The sequence below is a fragment of the Saccostrea cucullata genome, unplaced genomic scaffold, assembly GCF_032062105.1.
Source record: "Saccostrea cucullata isolate Sc308-1 unplaced genomic scaffold, CSIRO_AGI_Scuc_v1 ctg840, whole genome shotgun sequence".
Classification (NCBI taxonomy): Eukaryota; Metazoa; Mollusca; class Bivalvia; order Ostreida; family Ostreidae; genus Saccostrea; species Saccostrea cuccullata.
This window is the reverse complement of record NW_026921190.1, coordinates 133,276-146,472: the sequence shown is the minus strand read 5'-3', so window position 1 is coordinate 146,472 and position 13,197 is coordinate 133,276. Positions and strand designations below refer to the sequence as shown.

General features: G+C 33.8%; 1 protein-coding gene across 1 annotated transcript; it reads right to left on the bottom strand.

Annotated features, from left to right (window-relative positions):
* Positions 1-267: 267 nt before the first annotated feature.
* LOC134259414 (peptidyl-prolyl cis-trans isomerase G-like) lies at positions 268-13,015 on the bottom strand. The gene is made up of 24 exons (XM_062741998.1): positions 12,965-13,015; positions 12,665-12,729; positions 12,202-12,276; positions 11,970-12,077; positions 11,123-11,167; positions 10,673-10,760; positions 9,545-9,574; positions 9,020-9,165; positions 8,196-8,352; positions 7,642-7,767; positions 7,261-7,372; positions 6,587-6,816; positions 5,821-6,210; positions 5,240-5,353; positions 4,882-5,037; positions 4,630-4,666; positions 4,562-4,587; positions 3,710-4,106; positions 3,325-3,384; positions 3,080-3,189; positions 2,620-2,991; positions 2,132-2,269; positions 1,564-2,031; positions 268-1,203 (listed from the first exon to the last, which is right to left on the bottom strand). Exons 1-24 carry the CDS (start codon positions 12,991-12,993, stop codon positions 849-851), a joined length of 3,834 nt encoding a protein of 1,277 aa, XP_062597982.1. The 5' UTR covers positions 12,994-13,015; the 3' UTR covers positions 268-848.
* Between the last annotated feature and the right edge of the window lie 182 nt (positions 13,016-13,197).

The window sequence follows — 13,197 nt, the reverse complement described above, 5'->3', positions numbered from 1 at the left end:
TTCTTTATCACTGTAAAACTAATTTAAAACCAAAGTTTGCATACTTTTCTTTTGAGTAACCAAAAATGTCTTTCCATTTTTCACATGCTTACAGTTAAACATCGATGCAGATAAGTGCATGGAATCTTTTTGAGATACCTATTGGAGATCAAAATTTCCCTATACATATTAAAATTACTTATGACAAATTGACCGATTGATTTGAATTTATATAATTTCACATAATGAATTACTAAAACTAATTAATGAACATAAAGACTATGCAATGACAAGTGAAGAAAATGTGACATCATTTTAAGTGTAAATCAATTATTCTTGAATTGAAAAATATTTTACACGTTTTTCTGTACAAGAAACTTTAAAAGTCTTTGGACACAGAATGTTTGTGACTGAACAAAACAGGGGGGAATACACAAATAAAATGTACCAAACTAGGATGTTATTGTCACTGGGTTTACAACCAGTAGTTCCTAACAATACAAGAATAAACAAGACCTAAACTCCTGAACACTCACACAATGACAAATGTAGGTACAGAATAAAACAAGGACCATGATTCTACCAAATGACAATGGTATGCACTAAAGGCAAAGGTTTGCCTATGTAAATTATGTACAATTTATGTCTATTTTGTAAAATGAATGGATCATCAGCACTCAAAATTAATGAAATCCTAAATAAAAGATTAGAATTGGCAGAGAATTCTACCATAATGGCCCATGTGCCACATTCTATAAAATTTATATAACTGGTATTTTAAATCAGCCAGTGGTCAACCTTCTTGAAGAATACTAGTTTCAAATGCTATCCACATAGCAGATAGATTGTAATTGAGGTCTCCAGCTGATTCATGACCTACTCCTACTTCGTCGTCTGCTTCTACTTCCACTCCGACTTCTTCGTCTGCCTCTAGGACTCTCACTACGTCCTCTACTTCTGCTACGCTGCCTACTTCGACTTCTGCTGCGCTTCCTGCCTCTGCTTCCACTTCTGCTCCGTCCTCTACTCCCACTTCTGCTTCGCTTTCTGCCTCTGCTTCCACTTCTGCTGCGCTTTCTGCCTCTGCTTCCACTCCTACTGCGCCTCCTACTTCCACTTCTGCTGCGCTTTCTGCCTCTGCTTCCACTTCTGCTGCGCCTCCTACTTCTACTTCTGCTTCTAGAACTAGAACTCCTCCCTCTTCTTCGACTGCGACTTCTAGACCTAACAAGGATATAAATGTAAAAAAATTTCACTATCAGCAAGATTCATGAAGAGTCTAGATTGGATAAGATTTTCCATGATGTTTGATGTGATCAGAAAACATCATAACCAAAACTATGATACACCATGCCCTAGAATAACCCCAACTGACAGTCTTAAATTAGATATGCATGCAGGAAGACAATAATAAACATTTTCTGCATGAAGTAAACAAATCGATAGGAGGCAGATCAAATGTATGTATATTTGATTCTTTTTCTGCTTGCAGTTTGATAACAAGATTTTTATAATCTGTGAAAATGTTGATCATCTGATTTCTACATGGCAGAACAATGAGATAAAGCTTTCTAATGAATGTACCTCTGCCTGGACCTGATTGGAGAGCGTCTTCTGGATCGACTCCTTGACCTACTTCTACGTCGAGGGGACGGTCTTCTCCTTATTGGAGACCTGTATCGATAGGGAGGGGCTCGTCTACGTGGAGAAATAGATCGTCTGAAAGATGATCTTCTTGGGGATCTGGATCGTCTGGGTGAAATGGATCGTCTTCTTGATGTTGACCTTCTAGGTGACCTTCTTGATGTTGACCTTCTAGGTGACCTTCCTCTTCTCGGTGAAATTGATCTTCCTCTAGATGACCTTGACCTTCTAGGTGAACCTGACCTTCTCCTTGGTGAGATTGATCTCCTGATTGTTGGCTTTTTTGGACTTCTGGATCGATTTGCTGATGATCTTCTTGGTTGAGGACTACTAGACCTTCTTTTTCCCAACCCTGGTGACCTTAGAGAATTCCTATTAGATCTTAAGGGAGATTTTGATGATTGCTTCCTGTAGAAAAAAAAATCAATCAAATCAATAGAATAAATAACATAGGAAAGGTGTACGAAACAGATTTTGAACCACACACATAAGAAATATAGACTTGTACCTTTCAGGTGACCTCTGTTTGGTCTTGGAGGATTTGGGTGACCTTGACCTGCTAGATCTGTCAGATGAGGAGGATTTGGAGCTTTTTGATCTTGTCCTTCGTGTGGCTATTTCCACCTTTGATTTAGACACATTGACACTGGAAAGAAAATTACAAAAAGTAAAATGAAAGCCACATCTAAGGGTCGTGGTGTCTAGATGTTACGTTCATATCGTTAACAGAAATAATGTACCAATTTTGGCTGAGTCAATAGTCAATACTAAGCAAATCTCAATATATCAACTGAGTTGTGCACCTACTTTCCATTTGTCTTATCTATGTGACAAAATATTTTGGTTATGATCATAAACAACTGGAGTGCAGCACACAACGAGTTGAAATAAAAATTGAACTAAAATTTAGTATGAAGAACTCACATTAAAAGATTTATACTCTACACATAACAACTTATTAACTGCTCATTTTATTTTACTTTATTTATCACTCACTTAAAATCTTTGATTCTTTCATCAAGAGTAGACTTGGCCTCCTTTGGTTTTTCTGGTGATTTTTCAGGCACTGCTGGGATAGGAATATCCAACATACTCGTTAACACCTTACTGAATCCCGCTGATTGCTGATTGGTTGATGAGTTCGGAGGTTGGCTGATCTTACTCTCACTCTTGCCGTACAAGAACTTGCTGGTAGGTGATGGAGAACGTGAGCTGGATCTACCGGAGCTAGATGAAGACGACCTTGAAGAAGAACGTCTAGATTTACGTGGACTAGGCAGCTTTTTATCCACTGGGGGAGGACTGGACTTATTTTCACTCAAATTCCTTTTTTGGTCAGTTGTCTGCATGTCCCATCTGTTGCTCCTTCTGTAAAGTAAAACAACATTGGTCTCAATCTTCGTTAGTTTAACATTAGATTAGGAAACCTTTTGTATGAGTGATTTATGTGGAGTACCTGGCTAGTTCTGACGTGGCCTCTGCTACCTGTCCCAGTGGAGGCAGAGGTGGAGTTTTGATCCTTAATGATGTCCTCACACTCTCTTCTTTTGTTTCTGTATGAGAAGCCTACCAACAAACAGCGAAAATATTAACCTAGCTTGCAAACCTAAAATATATTATTATTGTAGAACACATTTTTTTTTTTATCAGACATGAAATATATGTAAATTTTTGCATTCAAATTACTTAGAAGTGCAATACCCTTTGTCTGGGCTTAAACTCTTCTTCAGGTTCTGGGGGTGGCTGCCACTTAAACCTTTCCTGTGTAAGGAAATCATCATGTTAATGAAATCATTATGTTCATAACTATCAAACATCTGCTCTCAAAAGATGTACTTCAGTTTTTAGAGTTGAGTTTAGGTCTACATTTAGTAAAGTCAAAATATTACATGCATTAATTATGTGCTATTATTTTTCTTTCTACTAACATGTCCAAGTTTTATCATTATCTGAGGTAAATAACAGATTAAGAATGAACTGAGTGTCACAAAGCATGTAAATCACTTTTCTTATCTACTTTACTGAAAACCTTCAAAAGTTCAAAGCCTTATATTATCCCTACTTTGTCACTGCATTAGTTAAATACCTCAACTTTCTTTTCTTTCTTTCGTTCTTCAGCATTACCATCATCATCAGATTCACCTGAACTCGATGAAGAACTTCGTGAATCGTCTGACCTTGACCTAGATCTGCTAGAGGATGATGACCTTGACCGCCTCTGTTTGGAATCATTTAATGACTTGACTGGGTGGGCCTTGATGGGTACCTCCTTCTTCTCCAAGTCGTACTGTATTCTACTTTGCTGCAGAACTTCCGTGGGTCTGTTTGGATGATCAGATCCTCGCTTGTCTGGAGATCTTCTGCTGTCATTTTTAAAATCATTTTCCCGGATCTCTCTTCGCACTTCCAGGTTTTCTCGTCTAGGTGGACTATACTTAGAACTGTTTAGTCCACCATTAACTCTTGATGAATTTGACTGATCCCTAATAAGCAAACAAGTTTTCATTTCAATTACAGGTCACTACACAGAAGACCAATGACTTCTGTAATAAAAAAAATCACAACATATATATATATCTATATATTAAAAATATATCTATTAAATTAATAAAATATATATATATCTATATATCAAAAATTATATATCATATATTAATATATATCAATATATATCACATATATCTGTGTGATTTTAACTTCGTTGAAAAAACAATCGCATAAAATTTTCAATGTATGAAAAATTACAACACTTGACTAAAAGCTTTTTCAGAAGTATTATTTTTTATCCATTGCAAGTCCAAAAAACTAATTTTGAAATTCAATTTTTAATTTATGATGAGTGCTATTAACTGTTGTTTGAGTCTGAACTCAGGATAAGACTAACTGATTTTCTGTGTGAGTCTTTAAGTTCATAGTCTAGGACAAGTGTTACATTTACCTATTGCGTGAGTCTGAACTCAGTGACTTCGTTTATAATTTACCAGGTTTAACCAATGTGTTCAACACACGGGACCCATAGGTCTCTGATTTCTTCTTTATAAATCTAGAAATAAAGTTTGTAGTAAAACCATACAAATTTTGCTTGAAAAGCTTTTCAGATAAGTATTAATTTTTGTAAGCTATTTGTGACATTCAAAAATTAAGATTAATTTTGAAATGAAATTCAGAATAGCACAATTAAATTAAGAGTATATGTTTAAATGCATATTTGGTATTGTGAAATTGAAGATGAAAAGTAACAAAACTTGACAAGCCTACCTTCCAGGTGGAGGTCTTCTCTCTAGACTTGGTGACCTTGAACTTGATTTACTTCTACTTGAACTGTATCTTCTCCTGGCTTTACTCCTAGAATCTGACCTTGACCTTCTACGTGTCCTCTCTTTTGACCTTGATCTTTTATCTGAATCTTCTGAGCTGTAACAAGTTAAAAAGGTTTTGTAAATGTAAATAAGAATTTATCTTCAATCAATCTAACACGGCAAGAACTAAATAATGATTATCCCAGGTAAAATATTACATATAGTTGACTCTATATGTTATCTGTGTGTTAACTACTATTTTTTCTAAATCTCTGTTGTCTGTCTTGCCATTTTCGAGTATATGTTATTATTTTTACCTTGACCTCTTTCGTCTGTCGTGAGCCACTGACCTCTGAGGACCTGGTCTGGACTCGACTCTCCTGCCATCTCGCTCCGAGTCCCTCCTCCTCTCTCTGAAATCATCTGGAGATCTACAACATCCAATTCAATTCAACTCATGATAGGTCAATTAAATTTTTTATGTGTTAAATAAAAATTAAACCAAAGAAAAAAATTAAATGTAGGTAGTGCAATCAGTATATTATCAAGGTCATCTAGGTGACAGATCATCCAAGTCACTCAGGTAACAGGTCATCTAGGTCAATCAGGTAACAGGTCATCCAGGTCACAGGTCATCTAGGTAACAAAGGTGACAGGTCATCTAAGTCACAAAGGTGTCAGGTTATCTAAGTCACTAAGGTAACAGGTCATCTAGGTCACCCAGGTGACAGGTCATCTAGGTCAATCAGGTAACGGGTCATCTAGATCACTCAGGTAACAGGTCATCTAGATCACTCAGTTAACAGGTCATGAAGGCCACACGGGCAACAGATCAACTTGGTCACTTAGGAGGTATTATGAAAGACCATAATGTTATACATAGAAATAAACTTTGTACCTGCTCCTGTTTTTGTAACCCGACTTCTCCCTGTCCCTCTGTCTGGGCGGGGAGGAATCAGAATCAGAAACTTCCCCCTCAGAGGAGGGGCTTCTCTCTTTCTTCCTCCTTTCCTCCACACTGTCCTTCCTCCTGTTACCCGCCCTGTCTGGCCTCCTATTTGTCCCTCTGTCTTTCTCTCTATCACTGTCTGGCCTTCTATTCATCCCTCTGTCTTTCTCTCTATCCGTGTCCCTGTCCTGTCTTCTATTTGTCCCTCTGTCACTCTCTCTGTCTCGGTGTCTATCAGGGGACCGGTCCTCCCTCGCTGATTCCTTTCTTTCCCTTCTCTTATCAGATCTGTCTTGTCTGGACTTCTTATCATCTTCCATTCTCTCTGGTTTGTCTTCCCTGATAATGTAATGTATATATAACAATGTACTTTATTGTGATATTATTTTACAGAATTTCTTTACTTATTTTGATAAAGAGGGAAAAAATTCTTCATTATCAAATGCAAACTTATTTAAAGTTTGCTTTTATACATGTATGATTATCAATTCTGAATTTTAGGCACATGAAAAAAAAAATATTAAAATTTTTGAAACACATCATCATGTCCCATCTAACCTTTACATACCATCTTGAACTACATATAGTTTTTAACAAATCTGACAACTTCTTTCTTGTGAAGTTCCAAAATAAAATGCTTCCGAAATTTCAAAAGTCCGAATCCTCCTTTAACCAAACCTTAAAACCTTTTAACCATTATAGATAAATGTTTAACCTCCTCCTCCTGGCCTCTTGATTGTTCTCTTGTATGTGCCTCTCCCTCATTGGTTGCCTGTCCCTCCGGTCAGTCATTCTGTCCCCCATCGCCCACCTCTCTTCTCTCCCTTGATCCTCCCCTGGGTAAGGCTGCTGCTGCTGTTGTTGTTGCTGGTTAGATCGTAGTCGGGTTTCCACGGCTTGCCTCCAGTGAGGTGGTGTCTCACTTCTACTCCTACTTCTATATCTCTGTAATTATCAATGATAATAAATGCGTTACTTAGATTCATACATATACTAAAATCAGTCTCCTTTGGTATGTTTCCAACTTCCCCAAAAATTCTGGAGTCACATAACTTGAAACTCTATAATTTTATTTTATACACATGTACTCTCTTTGCAAACTTTTTAAAAAAAAATTGTAACAGTACTGTAGATCACTGAATTTTTGTGACACTTTCATTTCACGACATCGCCATTTGGCATTTACCAGCTAGACATAATTTTCACAAACTCTGGTTATGGTTCTAAATTATCTTTGTTTTACAAATACATGTATACATGAAAATTAAATTTACGTGAAAAACAGTCTTTCAAAATTACAAAATAAATGAAGTTTCTGCAAAAAAAAGTATTTTACAGTCCTTTTGAGGCTGATGGGGAAGATAAAAACTTTTTAATTCAGAGACTAACCAATGTGCCACGGCCTTTAATTTTTCTCCCACTGGCTGTAAATTTGGGCTTGTTTCCATAGGGAATCCTATCAATTCTCCGCCGGTTGCCATAGCCTGGTGGAGACTTCTCTCTGTAGTCAATAAACATGAATCATATAAAGTACCATCACAAAAACCAAAACAAAAAATAACACAAAAATTCAGCAAAAAGCATTTTAAAATAATTAAAATTGTTTTCTCTAAATTTTGTAAAAATCTGATTTTTCACTTCTTCAAGTGGTCTATGATTTTTTTTTTTTTTTAATATACAATTAAATTGAATTCATCTATTACAGTTCATAATTTGAATGTTTAGAAGTACTCCAATTTTAGTAGCAGTGATAGATAGATGTTTGAATACTTTTCCATTTCCTCCTCTCTGTTGACCCTGCTTAAGAACTTCTGCTGAGGGACGTCGGGAATTTCATCCGGACGAATCTGAGCGAACACTGTGGTGATTTCTTCTTCCTTCTGCTCGTTCTTTGCACTAAATACCAGAAACAGCATTACAATTTTAATCTGTTTATCTATGAGAAAATTCACAATGAATACACAGTTGAACTTACTAGGAATATCAGGTGAACATCAATATTTAATAGAGAATTGTACTAATATGAAAGCCTCAAACCCACTTTATAAGGATACACTTACATTTTCATTTGCAGAAAAAAAATATTCATATGTTCAGCACTGAATTTATAAATATAAAGCAGTTTTAAAGTCATTTTGAACATTACTTTTACCAATGAAAAAGATTTAATTCTTGAAGATCTAATCAAGAACATGGATTTTCTTTATTTGCTTGATGCTGCATAATTATGAGATGAAAAAAAAAATTCGAGACATAAGGTCTGAGTTAGATTCACTGTAGTTGTACATTAAATAACTTGAAAAGGATAAAATGTCTTTGTGTACCTTTCCTCTTCTTTTTTTCTTTTCTTGTGCTTCTTCTTTTTGGATTCTTTTTTATGTTTCTTCTTTTTCTTTTTCGTTTTCTCCATTTCTGAAGATGACTCATCTGAATCACCAGAACTCTTGGCTTCAGACTCCGAGTGTTTCTTTCTCTTTTTAGCTAGTCATCGAGAAAAAAGGTAATTGTAAAAGGGAATACTATGAAGCCATAATCATACGCCCTCAATACCCAAGTTTAATCTGATAATGAAATGAGGAAATATAGAGTTATATTTATGGGATAAATAATGACCCAATGTACTGACTTTGCATATTTGTACAATGTAAATTCATTAATTATGATATTTTTTTTAAATAAAATAGGAAAACATTCTTTTTAATTTTTTTTCCTGTAAAAGATCATGATAAGAAATTTTACTGCTGACCTCAAAATGACACACATATTTTATTGCTATTTTCAGTTGGTTATATGTAATTTAAAATTTTAAAATTCTGGTTAAGCACATTATCAATAAATAATAAAGCACATTTATTAATATACTGTTCTTTTAGAAATTTGTGCAAATATTAACCATAGAAAGCTTACCAGCATAATTATGCAATGCATTTTGGCAGAGAAATGTAAAGTATCATTTTTGTTATTAGTGATGAAAATAGAAAAATGCAGATACAAGAAGGGCAGTATAACTGTCTTTTTCTTCACAAAACTAATTTATTCATGAATAGTTCTTCACAGCTTAATATTTATGAATAATTGTGTTATTCTGTACATAGATACCTTTTGAAAATTTCAGCAATCAAGCGCTAAATCAAACTCTAATATGTACCTTTGGCTTTTACTTGAAGAACTAATTCTCCACAGTTGGCAATTTTCACATCCACTTTTGGACGACTTTTTTCATCCGTCTCTAAGTTCTCTATCTTGGTGACCACCTCTTGACCAAAGATCACATGTCCAAAGACTGTATGCTTGCTAAAATCATAAATATCAATTACTGTAAAAGCACAAATATTCGTGGGGGATTAAATTTCGTTTATTTCGTTGTTAACAATTATCAACGAAATTAAATCCCACACGAAATTTTTTATGACTATATATTGAATGGAATTACTCTCAAAACAACGAAATTAAATGCCCACGAAACTATTTTTGATGACAAATCAACGAAATTTTATCCCCACGAAAATTTCTGCTTCTACAGTAGATTATAAAATTAATCTTTGATATAAAACAAATGATGATTTTATACTAGCTTCATCATTTATGCATTAACAAAAGGAAGCACTTCAAGTGTAGTTTTAAAAACTGAATAATATAAAAATTTCCTTTAAAAAAAGGTATAAAAACTTACTTATCAAGATGTGGTGCAGGTTTCGTTGTTCTAAAAAGAAAATGCAAATTGTTAAATCCCAAGGAAGAAAAAATTAACCACTGATTACGCAAAAAACTAACTAAATTGTTGTACATATGCATGTTTCTTTAAACTATCACAGATGCTTTGTATACTGCTTAATGAATACTTATTGTTAATTTATACATCTTTATAATAACAGGATTACTGTTATTATCTTAAACAAAGAATAAAGAGCAAAAAAAGAATAATTTTTCAGGGTTTAAACTTCACTGAAATTTCCACGAGCATGTGGGCTCCTGACATTTCAAAATTAGGAGCCCACTGCTAGATTTGTTAGCCCATGGGACACAGACTGTAATTTTTTAAAAAGGGACAAAAAGTAGATACAAATTAATAAAATACATATATAAATTCATCTGTTTAAAATTGTTCTTACTTTATAAAAATCAAATGTCATTTAAATATTTACTTTAAGGAAATAACAATTAAATTCAATCAATACTTTTACTATCCTTTTTTTTTTTTTTTTTTTTTTTGTGTGGTTCCATGCTTGTTTGAGTGCCACATGGTAATACATGAAAACGTAGCCCACCTTCATGTATATTTGCTTCTTCAACTGATGAAGTGACAATGACACAATAAGATTTTCTAGGTTAAATTTATAAACTAAAACAGATCTGAAATAAGTGAAAAAACTTACTATTCACAACATTGCGTAGTTAGGAGTTATTTAAATTGTATATCTCTCGCGTATCAAGCATTTACAAAGGGTTGGAGGAAATTCAGATTAGGAAAAAAGACGATCGTTTTTTGGATTTCACAAATCATGTAGTACTTCAAATGGAAAAGATGAAGGATATTTACGAACAATAGGACCATGCTGCTGTGATTTATTTCATTGTTCTGTAGTTTTGAATCAAAAACCTGTGTAAAATGTCTATTTTTCAGTACGGGGACTGGGAATTAATTCAGCACCCTGCAGAATTTTTATTCGCCACATGGGCGAGCAAGTTATAAATTTTATGAGCCCACACCAATTTTTACTTGCAATTTGCGAGTGGGCGAGCGTTAAGTTTAAACCCTGTTTTTATGATTTCAATACCACTGTTATAAAATAATACTTACATAAAAAATTGGGAGCCATTTGTGTCTTTACCACGATTTGCCATGGACAGAAGGAATTCTTTGTCATGTTTCAACACAAAATTCTCATCTAAGAAAACATAAAATAGACAATTCAGAGAAAAAATTAGAAAAGATTTCAGAAGGAATAAGAGATGATGTTATTGCAGAGGATAATACCATAATCCACAATTTTAAATTATAATTGTAAAATAGAAATAAATTAATGACCTTACTTTTCAATGTAAAAACCAGGATTCTGAGCAATTTTCACATTGAAATTCAATCTCAGACTTAGTCCTTTAGTTAACTTATCATCCTAACAGAACATGAGGTAGACAAATTTGGTGATATCTACATATTTCTTATACCCTCACATTCCCACTATTATTACCTTTGTCTGACCAGGATATAATTATACACTTTTTCTAAATATAAACCCTGATAACTTACCTGGGAACATCCCTCCATATATGGACTCTCCCCCGGTTCCATCACCTGTAAAAGTGTATGTTTATAATGATTTTTAGGTGTATAGTGTATCAGGGATTAATCTAGGGCATATTTACTACCGATATTCTGTGTTTTTCCCCTTAGAGAAAATTTCCCCTGAAGATTTTATTTTCCCCTTTTGAGGAGTAATATATTCCCTTTACAATAATAAAAACCTCAAATATTTTTTCTTCCTTCATACAGACTGAAAATTTAAAGTAAAATTTTTCAGTATATGAGAAATATGGTTTACTTTGCTACTTTATGCACTTAAAATGGTCATAAAAATGCTGAAATTCAATTCCCCCCCCCCCCCCAAGCAGGGCCTGTCTTGCACTCACTGGAGTGGTTTCCAGACCTCGGTTGATTTTCCCAATTTCTACAGAAAGGGTAGTTTCCCCAAAAACCTAGATTAAACCCTGTATATAAACATTCTCAGGTAAATAACATACACCCTCAGGTATATAATATATGACCAATCTTAGGTGTATATTACACAAAACTCTCAGGATATAATATATAAATATTCTCAGATATATAATATACAAACAGAAATAATGATTTTATCAATGATTTCAACTAGAACATTAAATCTACAGGGACTATTTAGGAACCAGTATCTGATATATTTCATATGCAAGCAATTTCTCTATTCAATTCTCTGAAATCATGAATCAATCACTCCATCCAGACAATACACTTCTTTTAAACAAAGTTCATCCTATTACAAGGGCTTGAGTATTAAATAATAAGAGCAAAATTAGAAAAATAAGTTCTTTTCTCTCATTCAAAATATCAGTAAAATTACCTCTGGTGAAATCGCCTGATTGTATCATAAAGTCCTTCACCACACGATGGACCGGGGCTCCCTTGTAGTGAAGAGGTACCTCAGACTTCTGTCCAACTCCTTTCTCTCCTATGTACAAATATCATGGTGAATTTTATTAAATACTTACTGAATAGGTACAGATATATTTTATGCTTTGTCAAGTACAAAATTTCTAAGAAATCATCATACTAAATGGCAACACTTTTTTCACCTGTGCATAATGATCGGAAATTTTCACAAGTTTTGGGGCAAACATCAGCAAATAACTCGAACACAATTCTTCCTTCTACAAAAGAGAAAATCTCACTGTACTGAATATACTAAAGCCTTTTTTTTTTAAAAATACAAAACTGTTGAACATGCTGGTTTAAATTATGTTTATATATCAAATTGGCTGTGTTGAAATAGAAATGTGTCACAATGCAGTACATTTAACCACAATGATATTGTTGTCTATTAAAAACACACGAATGAAATAGGAAAACACACAAGAATTCTACTAACATTTTTCAGTGAGTACATTTACCTCTAAAAAAAATTAAACTTTTAAAATTTGCTTTGCAAGGCAAGCATCAAGAATAAACACTTATTGTGACAGTTATTCAAGATAGATGTGTTTAAGTTACAAACAATTTTAATTTATCAGTTTATGGTAAGTAGTTTAGTCCCTTTACCGGACTTTCCATCGATCTCGATGTCTAGGAAGCATCGTGGTTTATAACCCGCTGATGTGGTCATCCTAAAAATAAAATTCAGCTTTTACTTTTACTGCAGTCCTAAAAATAAAATGAATGAAATTGTACATTAAGCCTTTGTCCCCAACAAAACAGTCAAGAAATAACAAAAAATATTTTTTTTCTTTTTTTTGGGGGGGGGGTGTTTTTTAACTTGGCTAAAATCAGAGACAAAAAATCTAATCATAATAAGTTAAGCCTGTTAATAAACATGATAAAAAACACTATTTGCACAAAAACCTGGTTTCCTTATAATACTGTGCTTTCATCAGTTCTGTACATTCATTTTCAATTTTTTACTTTCCCTTCTGGATTGTGAATACTAGGCGATTTCTTTCTTTTTTAAATTGAAAATCACACCTTGGAAATGCCAAAGTTTTATTTCATGTCACATTTGAGCTTGTCTATTTAAAAACGTAATATATTCCCTTATAAATGGTAAAAGATATTCATAATCAAATAGAAATGATGGG